This window comes from Enhydra lutris, unplaced genomic scaffold (genome assembly GCF_002288905.1).
Source record: "Enhydra lutris kenyoni isolate GAN:26980312 unplaced genomic scaffold, ASM228890v2 scaffoldscaffold10, whole genome shotgun sequence".
In the NCBI taxonomy this organism is placed as follows: Eukaryota; Metazoa; Chordata; class Mammalia; order Carnivora; family Mustelidae; genus Enhydra; species Enhydra lutris.
Genome location: NW_019154094.1, coordinates 39,899,511 through 39,920,682, shown reverse-complemented (window position 1 = coordinate 39,920,682; position 21,172 = coordinate 39,899,511). Strand labels below are relative to the sequence as shown.

Here is a 21,172-nt window from a genome sequence, read left to right as displayed (position 1 = left end):
ATAATTCAAAGTTTAAAAACATTTGAAGTTTAAAAATCCCAGTGGGAAATCTACCAGTAAAGAGTATTGCAGGCAATTTATCACTTACCTTGCTGTGTGAGGCTGGAAAGACTCTTAAATTGAACTTTGCTTGTACTTAGCTTTCCAAGTCTATCATTTTTTTTTTTTTTTAAATTGTGTAGCTTAAGGTATTTAACACGTAGTGGTGAGCCTGTCATTGTCATTGTTTAGGAGCTATTTTCATCTGTCTTAGAAGATTAAACAAACAAAAAAATCAAGGTAGGCTTAAAAAATTATTTTGGTGTATGGTAGTAGCATAGAAGTTTCTATAGCAAAGACCTAAGAGGGTGGTGGTGGTAGCAACATGGGCATTAGGGGTGTACTTAGGCTTGACTCTTGAGTCCCCAGCTTACAGCTGGTTGAATTTGCAAATGTTAACATTTCTTCAAATGTAAAGATTTGATGAATAATTTCTACTTTAGAAGATGATTGTGAAAATTAAATGTGTAGAACCCAGTGTCTGGCATGATGCAGGCCCTTAATAATTGTTAGTTCCTTTCTAGGTTAGATTCACATTAGTAAAGATAAGTTTAGGGGATTGTTTTGAAATGTTTATTAAAATAATTTTTATTTAGATGTAATTTACATATAATAAAACACATCCATTTTAAATGCACAGTAAAGTATACAAGCATCAGTGAATTTTGACAAAGATATATACCATGTAACCAGTATAGTTAAGATATAGTACATTTCAATCCCATGATAGAGTACTGCTCTTCTTAGTCAGTATAGCCTCAGGCAATAATGTGTGTATCTGTTTCTGGACTCTTCTGTTCTCTTGTTCTCTGTGTTTATCCCTGTGCATTGCAATACCTTGTTGTCTTAATTATTGTAGCTTTGTACTACATCTTGATGTTAGACATTTTAAGGCCTCCCATTTTGTTTTTCTTTATCAAAATTATTTGGACCTTTTAGGATCTTTGCATTTTATATGTATTTTCATATAAATTTTAGAATCATATTGTCAGTTTCTATAAAAAAACCTGCTGGTATGTACATTGGGATTGTTCTGAATTTAGAGATCAATCTGGGTAGAAATGATTTCTTAACAATGTTGAGTCTTCAATATATGAACTTGGCATATTCCTCCATTTTGTAGTTTTAATTTCTCTCAACAGGATGGTTTAGCTTTCATTGCACAGCCTATGAACATAGAAATACAATTTTTTAATTGATTTTTTATCTTGTGATCTTGGGTAAATTCACTTTTTAATTCCAGCATCTTTTTTTGTTGATTCCTTCAGAATTTTTACATATACAATCATGTTATCCGAGAATAAAAATATCTTTATTTCTTACTTCCTAATCTCCATGCCTCATATTTTTTTCTTGTTTTACAGAGGCTAAGACTTCTAGTACAATTTTAAGTAGAAGTGATGTGAGCAGACATCCTTTTCTTAGTCCTAATTTATGGGGAAATCATTTAGTTTTTTAAATATTGTGTTAGAGTGTTATTCATGATACATTTTCATAAATTTATCAAGTTGAGGCAATTCCTTTCTTAATTAGCTGAGATGTTTGTTTTTTTTTAAATCATAAATATGTGTTGAATTTTGTCAAGTATGTTTTCTGCATTATGGAGATGCAGATTTCTTCCTTCATAATGTTACAGAATTGCTTTTTGTTTGCTAAAACAACCTTTTATTCCTTTCATTAAATTTACCTGTTTAATCTTAGTGGTTGAGTTTATTGGCACAGGATAGCCACATGTGGCTAGTGGCTTCTGTGTTAAAATGTGTAGATACATTTCCATTATTGCAGAAAGTTAAAGTAATTATTGATAAGGCTGGATTTACATATACTCCCATTTTGTGTTTTATTTGTCCATCTATTCTTTGCTCTCTTTCTGCCTTTTTAAGAAATAGTTGAACATTTTTAAAGTTAATTTTCCACAGTTGCCTTACTAGCTTTCCTTCTCTGTTTCATTATTTTAGTGGTAGTTTAAAATATGCCTCTTTAGGGACACCTGGGTGGCTCAGTGGGTTGAGCCTCTCTGCCTTCAGCTCAGGTCATGATCCCAGGGTCCTGGGATCGAGCCCCATGTTGGGCTCTCTGCTGGGCAGGGAGCCTGCTTCCCCTTCTCTCTCTGCCTGCCTCTCTGCCTCTCTCCCTTGTGATCTCTGTCTGTTAAATAAAATAAATTAAAAAAAAAATGCCTCTTTAACTTAATACAACTTCCTTTCAAACAGTATCATGCTACCTGAATAGTGTAGAACTGTGTTACAGATGTGTACTTCTGCCCTCTTCCTGTCATCTTATTGTAATTCATTTTATGTGTACATGTATTATAGACACTAAAATACATTGTTTCTATATTTGCTTTAGACACCCATTTATCTTTTAAACAATTAAAAATGTTTTTTTGGTTTAACCCACATGTTTATCATTTCTGATACTCTCCTTTGTACATATCAAAGTTAACTTCTGGTATCATTTTTATACTCTCCGCTACTTTTCTTGTAGTATACATAGGCTGCTAAAGAATTCTCAGCTTTTGTTTGTCTGAAAAAGTTACTTCATTGCCCTTTGAAAGATTTTTTTTTTTTTTGAAAGATGTTTTCAATGGGTATAAATTCAGGGTTAATGTTTTTTCCTTTTCAGAATGTCATTCTGACTTTACTGGTTTCAGATGAAACCAGGTGCGATCTTTTTATTTATAGCTTTCTGTGTATAATGTACCTTTTTTCCCTGGCTGCTTTTCTTTTCTTTTCTTTTTTTTTTTTTTTAAAGATTTTATTTATCTATTTGACAGAGAGAGATCACAAGTAGGCAGAGAGGCAGGCAGAGAGAGAGGGGGAAGCAGGCTCCCTGCCGAGCAGAGAGCCTGATGCGGGATCCCAGGACCCCAAGATCATGACCTGAGCCGAAGGCAGAGGCTTAACCCCCTGAGCCACCCAGGCGCCCCATGGCTGCTTTTCATATTTTCTTTTTTATCACTGGTTTTGAGAAATTTGTAATATGCTTTAGTTTGGTTTACTTTGTATTTGTTTTGTTTGGGGTTCCTGAGCTTTGGGTTCATATTTAGAAAGATTTTAGCCATTGTTTCTTTTTTTTAAAAAATTAATTAATTAATTTTTTAAAATAAACATATAATGTATTTTTATCCCCAGGGGTACAGGTCTGTGAATCGCCATGTTTACACACTTCATAGCACTCACCATAGCACATACCCTCCCCAATGTCCATAACCACACCTCCCTCTCCTGATCCCCCCTCCCCCCAACAACCCTCAGTTTGTTTTGTGCGATTAAGAGTCACTTATGGTTTGTCTCCCTCCCAATCCCATCTTGTTTCATTTATTCTTCTCCTACCCCCTTAACCCCTCCATGTTGCATCTCCACTTCCTCCTATCAGGGAGATCATATGATAGTTGTCTTTCTCTGATTGACTTATTTCACTAAGCATGATACCCTCTAGTTCCATCCATGTTGTCGCAAATGGCAAGATTTCATTTCTTTTGATGGCTGCATAGTATTCCATTGTGTATATATACCACATCTTCTTTATCCATTCGTCTGTTGATGGACATCTAGGTTCTTTCCATAGTTGGCTATTGTAGACATTGCTGCTATAAACATTCGGGTGCACGTGCCCCTTCGGATCACTACGTTCGTATCTTTAGGGTAAATACCCAGCAGTGCAATTGCTGGGTCATAGGGTAGTTCTATTTTCAACATTTTGAGGAACCTCCATGCTGTTTTCCAGAGTGGTTGCACCAGCTGCATTCCCACCAACAGTGTAGGAGGGTTCCCCTTTCTCCGCATCCTCGTCAGCATCTGTCATTTCCTGACTTTTTAATTTTAGCCATTCTGACTGTTGTGAAGTGATATCCCATTGTGGTTTTGATTTGTATTTCCCTGATGCTGAGTGATGTGGAGCACTTTTTTATATGTCTGTTGGCCATCTGGATGTCTTCTTTGCAGAAATGTCTGTTCATGTCTTCTGCCCATTTCTTGATTGGATTATTTGTTCTTTGGGTGTTGAGTTTGCTAAGTTCTTTATAGATTTTGGACACTAGCCCTTTATCTGATATGTCGCTTGCAAATATCTTCTCCCATTCTGTCAGTTGTCTTTTGGTTTTGTTAACTGTTTCCTTTGCTGTGCAAAAGCTTTTGATGTTGATGAAATCCCAATAGTTCATTTTTGCCCTTGCTTCCCTTGCCTTTGGCGATGTTCCTAGGAAGAAATTGCTGTGGCTGAGGTCAAAGAGGTTGCTGCCTGTGTTCTCCTCAAGGATTTTCATGGATTCCTTTCTCACATTGAGGTCCTTCATCCATTTGAGTCTATTTTCGTGTGTGGTGTAAGCCATTGTTTCTTTTGAGTATTTTTCTGTTCATACCTCCATCCCATGCTCCAGTATTGACTCCAATTAAATTTTGTTAGATCTTAACTATTTTTACTTTACTGCTTGATATTTATCTACAGACACTGAGACTCTTCTTTTTTCTCTTTCTGTTTTGGTCTCTACCCCTATTCCCCACACTCACCCTCCCTTTCTGTGCTTAGTTTTGGATAATTCTTTTGCTATGCCTTCAGGTCTATCCACTTTATTCTGTAGTATCTTAGCTGTTAGTCTCTTCCAATGAAATTTTCATTTCAGATATTATATTGATCATTTCTAGAAGTTTCATTTAAGAAATATTTTCCATTTCTTTTCTCACTAGGTTTATGTGTGTGTTTTAAGCTTTGAGCATACTGAACATAGTCTTTTTTATTTATTTATTTATTTATTTATTTGACAGAGAGAGAGAGAGAGATCACAAGTAGGCATAGAGGCAGGCACAGGGAGAGGGGGAAGCAGGCTTCCTGAGGAGCAGAGTGCCCGATGCGGGGCTTGATTCCAGGACCCTGAGATCATGACCTGAGCCAAAGGCAGAGGCTTAACCCACTGAGCCACCCAGGCGCCCCACTGAACATATTTCTAATAGTGAGTTTAACCTCCCTATCTGCTAATCCATTATCTGTGTCATTTCTAAGTCTGTTTCTGTTGACTTGATTTTTTTTTTAACCTTTCTTGTGTATAAATCATATTTTCTTATTTCTTTGCATGACTGGTAATTTTTGATTAGATGCTTGCCATTATAGTGTTTACCTTTTTGATTGGGTAGTTTTATTGTATAACTTATTGGCGTGTCAGGCTGTGTTGTGGCAGGCGGGTAAGTCACTTGTGGATTAGACTGATTCTGTCAAGTTTTGTTTTTAAGTTTTGTTGGTGTGCATTTAGAGTAGCTTTTTCTATAGGGCTGGGTTTTTTTGGGGGGATGGCTGCTGAGGGGTTGGTAAAAAACACATAAGAAGAAATTTACCATATTAACAAATTGTTGCATGTATAGTATTGTTAACTATATGTTCATTGCTATATAAGAAATCTTTAGAACTTTTTTTATTCTGTGTGACTGAAGTTTTATATCCAGTGCACAGAGACTCCTCATTTCTCCTTACCTAAGTCCTGGCAACAACCATTCCTTTTTCTTCTTTTATGAATTTGACTAGATATCTCATAAAAATGGAATTATGTAGTATTTGTCTGTTTGTGATTGTTTTTTTCACTTATCTTAATGTCCTCAAGATTCATCCATGTGGTAGCATGTGGCAGGATTTCCTTCTTTTTAAAGGCTGAATAATATTCCATTGTATGTATGTATCACGTTTTCTTTATCCATTCAATTGTTGGTGACTCTTGGGTTGCTCCCATCTTTTGGCTATTGTGAATGATGCTGCTTTGAACATGGTAGTGCAGATATCTGTTTGAGATCCTTTTTTCATTTCTTTTGGGTAAATACCCAGAGGTGGGATTATTGGCTCATATGGTAATTCTATTTTAATCTTTTGAGAAACCACCATACTGTTTTCCATAGTGACTGTACCATTTTACATTTCCATCAACAGTATACAAGTGTTCTAATTTCTCTACAGTGTTACCAACTTTATTTTCTGCTTTCTTTAATAATTGGCTATCCTAACAGGTGTGAAGTGATATCTCATTATGGTTTTGATTTGCATTTCCCGGATGATTAGTGATGTTGAGCATCTTTTCATATACTTGTTGGCCAACTGTATGTCTTTTGAGAAATGTCTATTCAGATGCTTTGCCCTTTGCAAATCTTGTTTTGGGGTATTTTTGTTGTTGTTGAGTTACAGGTGTTCCTTGAATATTTTGGATATTAACTCCTTTTCAGGTATATGGTTTACAGATTATTTTCTCCTATTTCATAGGTTGTTTTTTTTACTTTGTTCATTGTTTCCTTTGCAGGAACTTTTTTTAAAAAATTATTTTTATTAACATATAATGTATTATTTGCCCCAGGGGTATAGGTCTGTGAATCATCAGGCTTACACATTTCACAGCACTCACCACAGTACATACTCTCCCCAATGTCCATTACCCAACCACCCTATCCCTTCCCCCCACCCCCCAGCAACCCTCAGTTTGTTTTGTGAGATTAAGAGTCACTTATGGTTTGTCTCCCTCCCACTCCCATCTTGTTTCATTTTTTCCTTCCCTACTCCCCACAACTCCCCTCCCTGCCTCTCAAATTGCTCATATCAGAGAGATCATATAATTGTCTTTCTCTGATTGATTTATTTCACTCAGCATAATACCCTCTAGTTCCATCCATGCCATTGCAAATGGCAAGATTTCATTTCTTTTGATGGCTGCATAGTATTCCATTGTGTGTGTGTGTGTGTGTGTGTGTGTGTGTGTGTGTGTGTGTGTTTCTTTATCCATTCATCTGTTGATAGACATCTAGGTTCTTTCCATAGTTTGGCTATTGCGGACATTGCAGCTATAAACATTCGGGTGCACATGCCCCTTCAGATGACTACATTTGTATGTTTGGGGTAAATACCCAGTAGTGTGATTGCTGGGTCGTAGGGTAGCTCTATTTTCAACTTTTTGAGGAACCTCCATGCTGTTTTCCAGAGTGGCTGCACCAGCTTGCGTTCCCACCAACAGTGTAAGAGGGTTCCCCTTTCTCTGCATCCTCACCAACATCTCTCATTTCCTGACTTGTTAATTTTATTTGCAGAAGCTTTTTAATTTGATGAAGTCCCACTATTTCCACTTTTTTTTTTTTTTTTTTTTTTTTTTTGCCAGGGCCTTTGTTATCATATCTAGGAAATCATTCCCAAGGATGATGTTATGAGGCTTTCCCCCTTTGTTTTCTTCTAAGAGCTTTATAGTTTCAAATCTTCGTTCTTTTGCCTGTGGAAATATAGTTTTTCCACCAGCATTTGTTGAAGAGACTGCCCTTTACCCACTGTGTACCCTTGGTGCCCTTGTCAAAGATCATTTGACTGTGTATGTGTGGGACAGCCTCTTTCTCTCTGGTACTCAGCCCTAGAAATTCTAGCTACCTGGATTGCCCTGCATTCTGATCTTTGCTGCTTCACCTAGCAAGACTGATGGGCTGCTTGGCTCTTCTCCATATACTGTGGTCATGAAAATGCCTCCAGACAAAGGTTGGGCTGTGATAGAACTTTCTCATTTCTGCCTTTGTCCGAAGTCTGAAAATAGTTGTGTTTCATATATCCCTCCAGTGTTTTAGTTGTTTATGGAAGGATCGTAATTCTGGACCCTGTTACTTTCTCATGGACAGAGATGGGTGTCCCTTCTGTAGATGAAAGACTACTTTTTATGAATTCTGTGAACTCTACTTAGCTGAAAAAATTAGGCTGTACTTCCATTCTTTTTTTTTTTTTTCATTATTTCTTTGTCACTTACAGTTGTCATTGATGTAATTTTTTATTTAAGAGGAAGTCAGTGGAGGGTACTTTCAGTAATTATTTTATGAGTACTTATTTTTCATATTGTACCTCTCATGATTTGATAGGCCTTTGCTACTAAACACATTTGTTACAGTTCCTGCAAGACCAGAGGTTGCTCTGTGGTCTATGGTATTGTTTTAATGACACAAAAGCCCACAGAACTTAATAGGAACTAGGTAGGGCAATCATGTTCTGCTGTTGTTCTGGATCAACTAGAATTGGTGACCCAAATACTGTGTTTTTCTTCTTTTATATTCTTATGAGGCAGCACTGTGAGCAAGATGGGAGAAGAGTGATAGCTGCACATACAGATGGGACATACAGTTATGCAGAACTGCATGTATGGGAATGCTGGACTGCTGCTTGTCAGGAGGGATGGTTCTTTCTTAGCAGCTAGCTGGTCATTTAACCCTAGAACTGGAGGCAGAGACCAGCTTTCTCAGCTTTCCAGGACCTATTCCTTTCAAACCGGGAACTAGATTTTCTTATTTTAACTCGACACTGGAGAACAATTTTTGAAGTGGTTCATTTTCTCATAGAAGCTTTAAGATCACACACAAAAATAATTGGTTTAACTTTTAGAAATTTGCTTTTTACTGTTAGGATGCTAGGCTCTTTCGATATTTGAAAGCTAGCAGCTGGCTGTATCCTGTTTGAGATTAGAAATGCTTCCTTCCCCAAGGCTTGGGTGTTTCTGTGAAGCTACCCCCCCACTTTTTATTTTTTTTAAGATTTATTTATTAGAGAGAGGATGTGAGCTGGGGAGGGGCAGAGGGAGAGGGAAAGAATCTCATCTGACTCCCTGTGAGCTTGGAGCCTGATGTGGGGCTTGATCCCATGATTCTGCAGTCATGACCTGAGCCAAAATCAAGAGTCTGATGCTTAACCAACTGAAGCTACCCATTACATCACTGTTTTATTCTACTCTCCTCCACCCTGTCCACAGAATTAAAGCTCATAGTTGGATTTTGGGAGGAAAAATAGACTTCACAGGTGATTTAAATAAAGCCACTGAGGAATACATAGTCCAGAGCTCTTCAACAGCTCTAACTTTGATTGGAATATCATAGTTGCTAACTAGAGAATGCATCATGCTGGTCTGCAGTTCATCAGTACATATTAGTAGACTGAAAGTAACCCAAGAGCTTAATCTACTTTGGGCCTGTGTCTGGTTCTCTTTATGTGAAACAAAACACATTCAAGATTATGCAGAAGAGAAAGCAGTAGTCTCATTATGCATACTCTGGTACATGTGATCCTGTTAGTGAAATAATATTTATTTGTATTATATAGGTATATATAATAAATGTGTTTTATAAACAAATTGTATATGTTTTAAATAATTAATAGGTTAAGAGCATGAGCTCTGGTACTTGCCTTTGCCACCTATTTCCTTTGTGATCTTGGTAGAATTGGGTGAACCCTGAACTGCATTTTACTTATTGTAAAATAGGACTGATAGTAGTTAGTACCAGCCTCAGGGTTGTTGTAAGGATCAAAAGAGTTAATACATAAAACATGCTTAAAACAGAGCACATAGTAAGTGTACAGTGTTACATTAAACCACATGTAATTGCCAGTATTTGTTCTTTTTTTGATTTACTGAAAACTGACAACTTTGTATAGTTAAATGTAGTAGCAAAAAAACATGCTAATTAAAAAAAAATTGTTGTTCAATCAGAATCACATATTATGGATGCAATTTACTGGCCCAAATGCATTGAATCCATATGACTGGGGGTAGGGCCTGGGAAACTAAATTAAAACCAACAATAATCTCTCCCGGGTGATTCAGATAAGTAGCCGGGTTTGGGAATTCTTGATTTACAGCATTGCTTAGGAGATTTTTTTATACTGTGAAGGGAATAACACTGATAGTCAAGAGAATGAATCTGGGGAGAAATTTTGCCTCAGAATGAATCATACCTCATGTTTCAGTTATATCTGATTTAGGTGATATTTTGGGCTTTATAGACTTTAGAGTCAGTGCTGGAATGAATTAAAGACTTTTGGGACTGGTGGTATGGAATGAGTGCATTTTGCACAGGAGAAGGCATGGATTTTCAGGGGGCAAGGAGCAGAATGCTGTGGACTGAACTGTGTCCCTCCCAGAATTCATAAGCCCTAATCCCTAGTGTATTTGGGAGTATTTGGGAGTTATTTAGGTTTAGTTGTGACCATGAAGGTGGGGCCCTGATGAGGAAGTTAGTGCCCTTGAAAGAAGAGACATATATAGCTTGTTCTCTCCCCTCTGCCAAGAGAGGACACTGTGAGTAGCAGCCATCTGCAAGCCAAGAAGAGAGTCCTCACCACAAACCGATCATATTGGCATCTTGATATCGAACTTCTAGCCTCCAGAACTGTGAGAAAATAAATTTATTTTCTTTAAGGCAGCAGCATATGGTATTTTGTTGTGGCAGCCAGAGCAGATTACATCTAATTCCTCCCTCCAGTACTTTGTATCACTGATGTCACTCATTCCGCTTACACATAAGCACACATAAGAATGAAAATATGGGGAGCCTGGGTGGCTCAGTGGGTTAAGCTGCTGCGTCGCCTCAGGTCATGATCTCAGGGTCCTGGGATCGAGTCCCGCATCGGGCTCTCTGCTCAGCAGGGAGCCTGCTCCCCCCCCCCCCCTCTCTCTGCCTGTCTCTCTGTCTACTTGTGATCTCTCTCTGTCAAATAAATAAATAAAAAAAAAATCTTTAAAAAAAAAGAATGAAAATATGTATGTATGTTTATATATGTGTGAATATAATAAATATATGAAGAAACTGAAGACACTGTTACCTGTTAGATCAATTAAGAATAAGAAAAATAAAAGTTTTTATTCTACCTATACTTATTCCTTCTCCAGTGCTTTTCCTTTGTTTATATAGATCTAGGTTTCTGACTTGTTTTCCTTCTCTCTGAAGAACTTTTTTTTTTTTTTTAAGATTTTATTTATTTGTTTGACAGGCAGAGATCACAAGTAGGCAGAGAGGTGGACAGAGAGAGAGAGAGAAAGGGGAAGCAGGCTCCCTGCTGAGCAGAGAGCCCGATGTGGTCCCGATCCAGGACCCTGGGATCATGAGCCAAGCCAGGGGCAGAGGCTTTAACCCACTGAGCCACCCAGGTGCCCCTCTGAAGGACTTTTAAAAAGATTTCTTGTGATGCAGGTCTACTGGGAGCAAAGTCCTCCATTTTCACTTGTCTGAACAGGTCTGTTTCTCTTTTACTTTTAAAGGATTATTTCACAGGACATAAAATTCTAGGTTGGTGGTGGGTATTTTCTTTCAGTACTCCATTATTTTCTTGCTTGCATGGTTTCTGAGAAGTTGGATTTAATTCTTTTCTTTGGTTATCTATAGCTAAGGTGTCCCCCCCACCCCCCACCCCAGCTTCTTTTCAAGATTATTTTCTTTATCTTTGATTTTTTGCAGCTCAAATATGATATACCAGGTTGTAGGGTTTTGTGAGTTTTTTGGGCATTTTTCCTGCTTTATGTTCTCTTGGCTTCCTGGATCTCTGGTTTGCTTTCTGTTTGGGGGGAATTCTCAGTCATTGTTTCTTCAAATATTTGTTTTTTTCCCCATCTTTCTTCTCCTTTTGGTATTGCTATTACATGTATATCACACCTTGTATAATGTCCTGCTACAAAATGTTCTTAAATATTGTTCTGTTTTTTTCCAGTCTTTTTCTTTTCACTTTTATAGTTTCTATTGAGATATTCTCAAGTGCAGTGATTTTTTTCCCTAAGCTGTGTCCAGTCTACTGATACCATCAAAGGTATTCATTATTCTTTTTGCAGTGATTTTCATCTCTAGCATTTCTTTTTGATTCTTTCTTAGAATTCCCATCTCTCTGCTTACATTACCCATCTGTTCTTCCATGTCATCAACTTTGTCCAGTTGTTTTAAATTCCTGGCTTTTTCATTCCAGCTTTTGTGCCATATTTGACTATGATTCTGATGAGTGCAGTTTCTTCAAGCTATGTCTTGCTTTTTAGTATGCCTTGTAGTTTTTTCCTAATAACCAGTCATGATGTACTAGGGAAATGGAACTGTAATAAATAGATCTTTATAAAGTAACGTGGCCATGAGATGTCAGAAGTGCCATGTTCTGTAGTTCTATGATTATATCTATCATTTAGTGAGCCTGTGCCCTGGACTGTGAACTTCACAACAAACTTCAAGTTTGTTCTTCCCCTTGGTGGTACAGGATGAGTAGAAATAGCTGGAGTTGCTTATTTCCCTTCCTGAGGTTAGCTGGGCTCTGATAATACCCCCAGAGACTTGGGTCTGGTAAAGTTTCTCTTGAGGGCAGGCCTTGTTAAGAAGAACAGAGTGCTCTGATGTATTGCAGAATGATTACTTTCCCCTTCCCTCTACAGAAGGACCATGGGATTTTTCAGGTTGTCACTTTGAGTACCGGGTAGAACCCTTGGAGCTGAAATTAATGTATGTGTGGGCCTACCCTATATCTTGGATCCCCTGGAGTTTTTAACTCTCAGACTCCACCCTGCTGAGCTTCCATTGATTTGCCAATTATAATTCAAGTTTTCCTGCCCCAGCACTGGTTCTAGCAGAGGCTTTTTCTCTGGTTCTTTTGGAGGTTTCTGCTCTGGTAAGTTCTGATTCTCTGTGTCCAGTCTTTCTCACTCTCTAATTTTGGAGCAACAGCTTGTCTGGTAACCTAACTTCTCTGATGGAGCTAGGAAGAGCTGATTTTTCAGTCTTTTTACTTGTTATTAGATGGAGATGGGGTGATGACTTTCTAACTCCTTACCTGTAAACCTGTAAACCGGAATTTCCCCTTTATTCATCTTTGCTTCCCCACAAAACTTAACCCATTGCCTATTTTATCTTCTCTTTAACGTGTTCTTTCATTTTTCCCCCTGGATGCTGAGACTGCCAGGACTTGTTCATTTCCTGGTTATCTATACCCAAAATCATACTGTCTCCTCCTCTTAAACTAAACTGAATCCTTTTTAGTGAGGCCCCTTCACTAAGCTGAATTTGGACTGATAGCAAATTAGCTACCATTAAGGGAGCATTCTCTTTAGTCACATTTTCCCCTCCTTTGGGAGATCATTTTATACTGCCTTGGATGTGAAGAATTTAGTTAATGACAATTTCCTGCTTAAGTCCTTAGGATTTATTACAATGAATGGTACTGAAATTACCTCACTACTTTGTTAGCTTCTTGAGGTCAAGAATCTTCCCTTATATATTTTTCTTTTCTGAGTGCTTGCCACAAAGTACTTGTTATATGTGGGATGTTCGACATCATTTGTAGAGTTAGGATGTAGAAATCCCTAATTGATAACCTAGGTATATATTATTTTTTAACGTGTATATATCTTATTTCAAAATTTATATTTTAGAATGTTAGGCATAGGGGTATCTGACATGTATATACAGTATCCATCCTACATTTTATGGAGTTGTGATATCCTAGGGACTCACAATTATTATTATTTGATATCTTTCCCTGTCCTAAAAATGCTACTTTGTCACTTTGCGAGTATGCATAGGTAGACTAGAGGTGTTAGAATTTTGAGATTATAATGATATGCCTTAGATGATGGAAATGTTCTAGGGCTTAAGTCAGATTTTGTTAGAAGTCAGATTCCTATGTTATTAATGTAGCTTAACTAATTTATTATGTTGCATTTGTTTTTTTGCAGACTGTTCTCTTTGTATAAGAAAATTCCTGTCCTATAAAACACAATGTCCAACTTGTTGTGTGGTAAGTTTTTCTTTCCTGTTTTTTTCTTGTAAACTTAATTGATTGGTGCAAATTTCTGTATCATGTATACACAGAAGCTCAAGGGAAGAGGTATAATTGAATTAAGCTACCTAAAAGACATTTTCAGAAAGAACCTCTAAAACACATAAATAGAGACCTGGGCTTTGTTCAATTTTTCATAAAGATTTCAAAACCTAAATGTATTTAGGAAGTAGAAATTAATTCTAAGATCAGGATGTAGCACTTTTAAGTCTTATGATCTATGTTTAATGGCTTGGCTTCTCATGTTTTATAATTTTTCACCCTGGGTAGAAAATCTGATGGTAGGATTATTCATTTGCATAGGGTTGGTATTTAAGTATTTGTGTGGAAGCCAAAGATTCATGGCCATTGGGTTGAGCCCAGCCTGACTGGTTCCTTACTTCTTTTTCTTCTTCTTTTTTAAAAAATATTTATTTATTTATTTATTTTTAGTAAAAGAAAGAGGGAGGGAGTGAGCGGGGGAAAGAGCAGAGGGAGAAGGCGAGAAACTCAAGCAAACTCCACAGTGAGCAAGGAGCCTGATCCAGGGCTCGGTTTCACAATCCTGAGATCATGACCTGAGCTGAAATCAAGAGTCAAGCGCTTAACTGTCTGAGCCACCCAGGTGTCTCATAACGGTCCCTTACTTCTTTATCAAATTAGACCTTCATGGAAAACAGTAGGAAAATTGATATTAGAGTTTCTGAAGCATTTCAAGTAGGCAAAAAGGTAGGTAAAAGGACAAGTAAACATAAATAGGAATAAAGAAAAAAGAGGCAGTGAGGTCTAATAGAAAGGATAATGGGACTAATTGAAGGGTTTGGGTTCTAGTTCGGTGCCTCTGGAAGGTACATGGTGTTAAGATGTCATTGAACTTCTCTGAACTATTTCCCTACATTAGAAATGATGCAGTTTGGCTCCCAAGTTTAATCTCTTTACAAGTTGGTGTCTTGCCATAGCCAAGATGATATCATTAAGGAGATGAACTGAATACCATTCATGCCAAATAACTACGGAATCTGTCATTTTTCTGTTGCATTCCCCAACACCAACCTTGTTTTTACCTTTCTTGTAGCACCTAATGCCTCTCCCTATGTGGTCACTTAAAAGATCATCTCTGTTCTGTTTTTTCAGGAGAAATTTTTTGGAATGGTATTTTGAATAACGATTCTTGCTCATGTTAGGTTTTATCTTAGTTGGTACAGAGCGTATACGATTTTATCAGAGGCTGTGGAGAACTTTTATCAGACTTTCAGTCAGCAGATGCTGATTCACTGTTTTAAAATTCCATATTAGTATGAGATAAATGAACTTTATTTTGAGGCTTTCCTGGAAGACTTAGTGGGATGGGGAGTCTCAGGAGGTTGGGTCACACATTTTCAAAACAAGATTATGACAAGTTATTTTATTATTTCTGACCTTTTTCCATCTGTTGTTTTTCCTTTCTAGACAGTCACAGAGCCGGACCTAAAAAATAACCGCATATTAGATGAACTGGTAAAAAGCTTGAATTTTGCACGGTATGATTTAATTTTGTGACTAACCCCTAATTGCTTTGGCCTTTTATATGAGTCCCTTTACTCTGTGAACCTTTGGGGATTAGAGAATGCAGGGTTGGATATTTTGGGTAAAAGAAAGGAAGTGACAACAGTCATTTATCACTTATGGACAATCTAATGGTAATAATATTTTCTTCCTTTACTTAACAGAAAGTCTCATCATGAAAAACAAAAGTTAAAATGCAGATTTGAGCACTTACTATTGGGTACTACAAAGATCCTCCAGCTTCATCTTTTATTTTTCCTGTCCTACCCCTAGAATCATCCATTTTTTCAAGGAGTTCCTTTTATTGGAGAATGGTATTTAGGATCAGGATCTGGAGCTAGGTATGATCATTGTTACTGAGATGTCATTGCTAGCTCTCAGTGGACAGAGCTGAGTAACATATGCATGTATACATATGTGTATACTAACCCACGTGTACACGCTTATCTATAATTGTATCTATGGCTATTATTTATTAACCCATTAATTCTTAATCTGATTTACTCAGCATGTATAAGATGGTGTGCCATGTGAAATAGGTTAATTGCTGGTACTTTATGCAGCTCAGAAATGTAGCTTTATTTCTTAGCATGATGGTAAAAGTAAGTCTGGTCTCCCAAAGGGATATAAAAAGGCATATTTTACCAAGCAGTATCTTCAATTATTTTTAGTTTTAATCGTGCAAGTCAATCAGGCACTTTTATTATGAAGGTACTGTGTTTAGATAATAGGTGCCCATCTCCTTAAGTATATGACTTCTTAGCTGTGGGGACAGTTTGGGAGATACATTACAATGGTTCTGAAATGTAAAGAGGTTTCTTCCAATAGAATCACACGTTTATTTCATTGGGTTGTGTCCTAAAAATGATCAGGTTTAGTCCTCTGAACTTGCCTATTATGACATTCTAGAAATTGGCTTGGTTAGTCATTTCCCTAAACAGAATCCTAAAAGGATGCTATTTCCTAGATTAAGAAACTCTGAGAGTCTCCCATTCTTACAATTACAGTTTTTGCTTTTCTTATTTTAAAGTCTTTCACCAGTTAGAGTTTGCAGTCTATGAGAAAGGATGGAGCCATGTCTTTAGAAAGAAATTTAAAAAATTTTTTAATTTAAATTCAATTTAATTAACATATGTTGTATAATTAGTTTCAGAGGTAGAATTCAGTGATTCATCAGTTGCATATAACATTCAGTGCTGCTTATTACATCAAGTGTCCTCCTTCATGGCCATCACCCAGTTACCCCATCCGCCTACCTACCCGCCCCACTTCCAGCAACCCTCAGTTTGTTCCCTGTAGTTAAGAGTCTCTTATGGTTTGCCTCCCTCTCTGTTTTCCTCTTACTTTATTTTTCCTTCCCTTCCTCTATATTCATCTCTTTTGTTTCTTAAATTCCACATATGAGTGAAATCATATGGTGTTTATCTTTCTCTGACTGACTTATTTTGCATAGCATAATACCCTCTAGTTCTAGCCACATTGTTGCAAATGGCAAGATTTCATTCTTTTTGATGGCTGAGTAATATTCCTGTGTGTGTGTGTGTGTGTGTGTGTGTGTGTGTGTGTGTGTATCTATCTCACATATTCTTTATCCATTCATCCGTCGATAGACTTCTGGGCTCTTTCCATAGTTTGGCTATGGTGGACATTGCTGCTATAAACATCATGGTGCCTGTGCCCCTTCAAATCAGTACAGTACGTTTGTATACTTCAGATAAATACCTAATTTACTGCAATTGCTGGGTCATAGGGTAGTTCTGTTTTTAACTTTTTGAGGAAACTTAATACTGTCTTCCCCTGTAGCTGCACCAGTTTGCATCCCCACCAACAGTATAAGGGTTCCCCTTTCTCTGCATCCTCGCCAACATCTTTTGTTGCCTGAGTTCTTAATTTTAGCCATTCTGACCAGCGTGAAGTGGTGTCTCATTGTGGTTTTCATTTGCGTTTCCCTGATGTCTAGTGATGTTGAGCATTTTTTCATGCATCTGTTAGCAGTTTTTGTGTCTAGAAAGGATTTTATTAATTGTTTGATTTTTCCTGAGACAGTAAAATGGAATCTCAAGGCTTATTTTTTTCTTAGCTGGTACTGAAAGTATAATGACTTCCCTGCTAGGAGGAAGGGACTGTCACAAAGCAAGCACACGTTTGTTGAAGAGAAGTAATCAGTATCTTTGGGTTTATAGACCTTTTGATAACTTAAAGGGAGGCCTTGGAATGATAGAACTCACCCCTTTCCTGCCTCCTCCCAAAAGGAATGGGCTGTTTAATTGTTTATTAAAGTGGGTGTGGCAGGGTAAGAAACATTCTTTGTGGATTTGGGATGGATTTTATCATTTCTTTCTCCCTCTGTTTGCCTTGGAATTGCCTTATAGTGGACATTTGTCATCTCTAAAGTGCTATTGTACCTTATTTGCAAAATTAGTAGGGATGAAATTTAGGCTAGTCAATTTCAGTATTTGTTTGACATCTGGTTTAGGATTGATGAAAGAAGTAGTTTAATTTTATGACTAAAATATAAGACGTTTGTGTTGTTTGTCAATTTTGTTTCTTTCTTATCTGTTATTGCCATGTTAAGACATGATGATTTTAAAAACTTTAATATTCTCAACTGAAATAAAAGAGTATTGGAAATAATTCCAGATATTTTTTCAGATAAAAGCCTGACATTCAGGGATGCTTGGATGGCTTAGTCTGTTAAGTGTCTGCCTTCAGCTCAGGTCATGATCTCGGGGTCCTGAGATTGAGTCCCACCTTGGACTCCCTGCTCAGCGGGGAGCCTGCTTCTCCCTCTGCCTGCCTCTCTGCCAGCTTGTGCACACACACTCTCTCGCTCTTTCTCTGATAAATAAATAAATAAAATCTTTAAAATAAAATAATGTTCTTCAGAAATGGTGGTGTTGAACAAAACTATTTAGAATATTTTTGTTTAAGTGGAACATCATTCTTGATCTAAGTAAGAAAATACTCTTTCTGTGTTTTTGTGTGGCAGTCAGTCTACCTCAATGTCATTTTTACATATTGAGAGTGTACAGCATCATTTACTGCTTTGATTTATCCCCATCAAGGTACAAATTTTTCTCCAGGTTCTTACTCCAAGTTTAGAATTTAAACATTTTACTTATTTATTTATTTATTTATTTATGATTTTACTTATTTATTTGTCAGAGAGAGTGAGAGAGAGAACGTAAGCAGCAGGGAGAGGCAGGCTTCCCACTGAGCAAGGAGCCGGATGGGAGACTTGATCCCAGGACCCTGGAATCATGACCTGAGCCGAAGGCAGATGCTTAACCAACTGAACCACCTAGGTGTCCCAGAATTTAAACATTTTAGATGATAATTGTAATAGATAATTCCCTTAGCATCTTATAAAAGAATGTAGAATATACCTTTTCTTATGATATCGATTAGAGCATACTGGCTTTGGATTCAAGCACAACTGGGTTCTAGTCCCAGCTCTTCTAGTTGTGATGTGACTGTGATCAAAGTACTAAACCTTTCTGGCCTCTATTCCCCATCTGAAAAGTGGGAATAATAATATTGATAATTTCAGGGATTGTTTTAAGGATTAGAAATGAAAAGTTATACTAAAAGATACCCAGCATAATACCTGGAACAAGGAGCCTAAAAAAAGATTGCTGTCATTATTATCATATGTAGTTTACCTGCACTTATATTGTCTTCACTTATATTATAGATTGATGTCCTAAGGTATTAATAAGAATTTGTGCTTTGGTGGGCCTCTGCCTGTTTAACCAAATGGTCTTAGACTGCTGTTTGCATGTTTTGGATCAGAAGAGCATTTGCAGGGACTTTTACTAATTAATGAAATCCATGGACTTAATCGCATGGATTTCGTGACCATGTCTACCTAAAAACCTATTTTGATTCTTGATTCTTGGCTGCATTCTGAAGAAGTAAGGTTATTGTATAGTTAATAAATGGGCAAGATTTTCCTGTACTTCATGGAGTCACAGTTATTCTGAAGGTCTGTAATTCACTCCCAAAATCTGAGCATCTATGATGAATGCTATTAGGCATTATAATACCAACTTTCTTTAAACTAAATTTATAGGAGTGATGGGAATGAAAGAAAGGTTACCAATTTAGTTTAAGTATCCATTTTGGAATTAATATTTTCACATAGCTCATTACTTAAGGTATATGAATTGCAATAGTCTCATGGTTTTAAATACCATATGTCCATTCATGGCTTTCAAATTTATATCTTCAGCTAGATCTCACCCCAGAACTCCACACTTATATATCCAGCTGCTTGCCTCACATCTCTGCTTGGACCTCTTCAAAGGAATTCTTGATTTCTCTATGCTGCCTGTAGTCCCCTACTCCAAATGTATTGTCCCCACAGTCTTCTCATCTTGTTAAATGGCAGCTCTGTCGTTTCATTTGTCCAGACCAAAAACCTTGAAGTCATCCCTGACTCTTTCCTTTCACACTTAATCTGTCATTCCATCAATAAATCCTGTTGGCTTTATCACTAACAGACTTCCCGAAACTGAAGCTTTTCATCACCCTGCCCGAATTATCCTACCCAAGCCAGTGTTAGCTTGGACTTTTGTGGTCACTTTCTGGTGGTCTTCCTTTTTTTTTTTAGATTTTATTATTTATTTGACAGATAGAGATCACAATAGGCAGAGAGGCAGGCAGAGAGAGGCGGAAGCAGGCTCCCCACCGAGCAGAGAGCCAGGTGTGGGGCTTGATCCCAGGACCCTGAGATCATGACCTGAGCTGAAGGCAGAGGTTTTAACCCACTGAGCCACCCAAGTGCCCCTCTGGTGGTCTTTCTTATTTCCACTTTTGCCGTCTGATAGTTCTTCTGAGGCCAGCAACCAAAGTGATCCTTTAAAAAGGGGTCCTTTAAGAAGTCAGGTCATACTTAATATTGTCCAGAGGTGGTATCCCATCTCATTTGGAGCAAAAGCCAGAGTCCTCTCCCCTCAGTGACAGTCCACTGTCCCTTTCTGACTTCTCTCCCACTTTTCTGTCCCTCGTTTATTCTGCGCCAGGCACCTGTTTGCCTGTTTCTCAAACATGTCAATCATACTCTAACCCTAGAGACTTTGTACTTACTGTTATTTCTTGGTGAAACACTGTTTCCCCAGATAGTCACATGGCTTAGTCCTTCAGTTTCTTCAGGCCCTGTTTTTCATAGGTCTTGTTCTCGGTGAGGCCTACTGTGACCATTCTGTAAGGAGTATCAAGCTCATCCCCTCCTCATGCACAGCTTCACTGGCTTCATTTTTTTGCTGTAGCACTTTCATATACGTCGTGAGCATCTCACATCTTTTCCCTTACTATAGTATAAGGTTTGTGAGGAGAGGTGATTTTGTTCATTGTTTTATTTCCACTGCTGAAAGTACCCTGAAAGTAGCAGGCACATGAAGACGTTAATGAGTTTCGGTTTTGGTGAGGGGCATAATTTTATCAGTGCAATAGTGCAACTGTCTGACACCTATTTTTTTTTATTTTATTTTATTTATTTATTTGACAGAGAGAGAGCACAAATGGGCAGTAGCAGGCAGAGGGAGAAGAAGAAGCAGGCTTCCTGCTGAGGGAGTAGCTTGACATGGGGCTTGATCCCAGGACCCTGGGATCATGACCTGAGCTATATGCAGACGCTTAACCCACTGAGCCACTGAGGTGCCCCTGTCTCCCACTTTTTTTTCAGCATGTACAATCATACCTTGTTTTATTGTACTTTGCTTTATTGCACTTTGCAGATATTTAATTTTTTGACAAATTACAAGTTTTTGGCCACCCTGCATTGAGCGAAGTCTATTATTATCATTTTTCCAACAGTATTTGTTCACTTTGCGTCTGAGTCAAATTTTGGTAATTGTTAAAATATTTCAGACTTTTTCTTTATTGTTATGGTGATCTGTGGTCAGTAATATTTGATGTTACTATTGTGATTGTTTTGGGGGCACTGCAAACTGCAGCCACATATGACTGCAAACTTAATTGACAAATGTTGTATGTGTTCTGCTATTCCAATCACTGGCCATTTCTCTCCCTCTTCTTG

The 21,172-nt window shown here is 37.6% G+C and overlaps 1 protein-coding gene across 1 annotated transcript in view; it reads left to right on the top strand.

The window, feature by feature from the left end:
* The window catches only part of LOC111144077 (RAD18, E3 ubiquitin protein ligase), a 107,095-nt gene that overhangs the window by 8,849 nt on the left and 77,074 nt on the right, over nt 1-21,172 (top strand). Inside the window, exons 3-4 of the mRNA XM_022498177.1 lie at nt 13,505-13,566; nt 15,037-15,107. Coding sequence (XP_022353885.1) covers nt 13,505-13,566; nt 15,037-15,107 — 133 coding nt within the window. The remainder of the gene's footprint in view (nt 1-13,504; nt 13,567-15,036; nt 15,108-21,172) is intronic.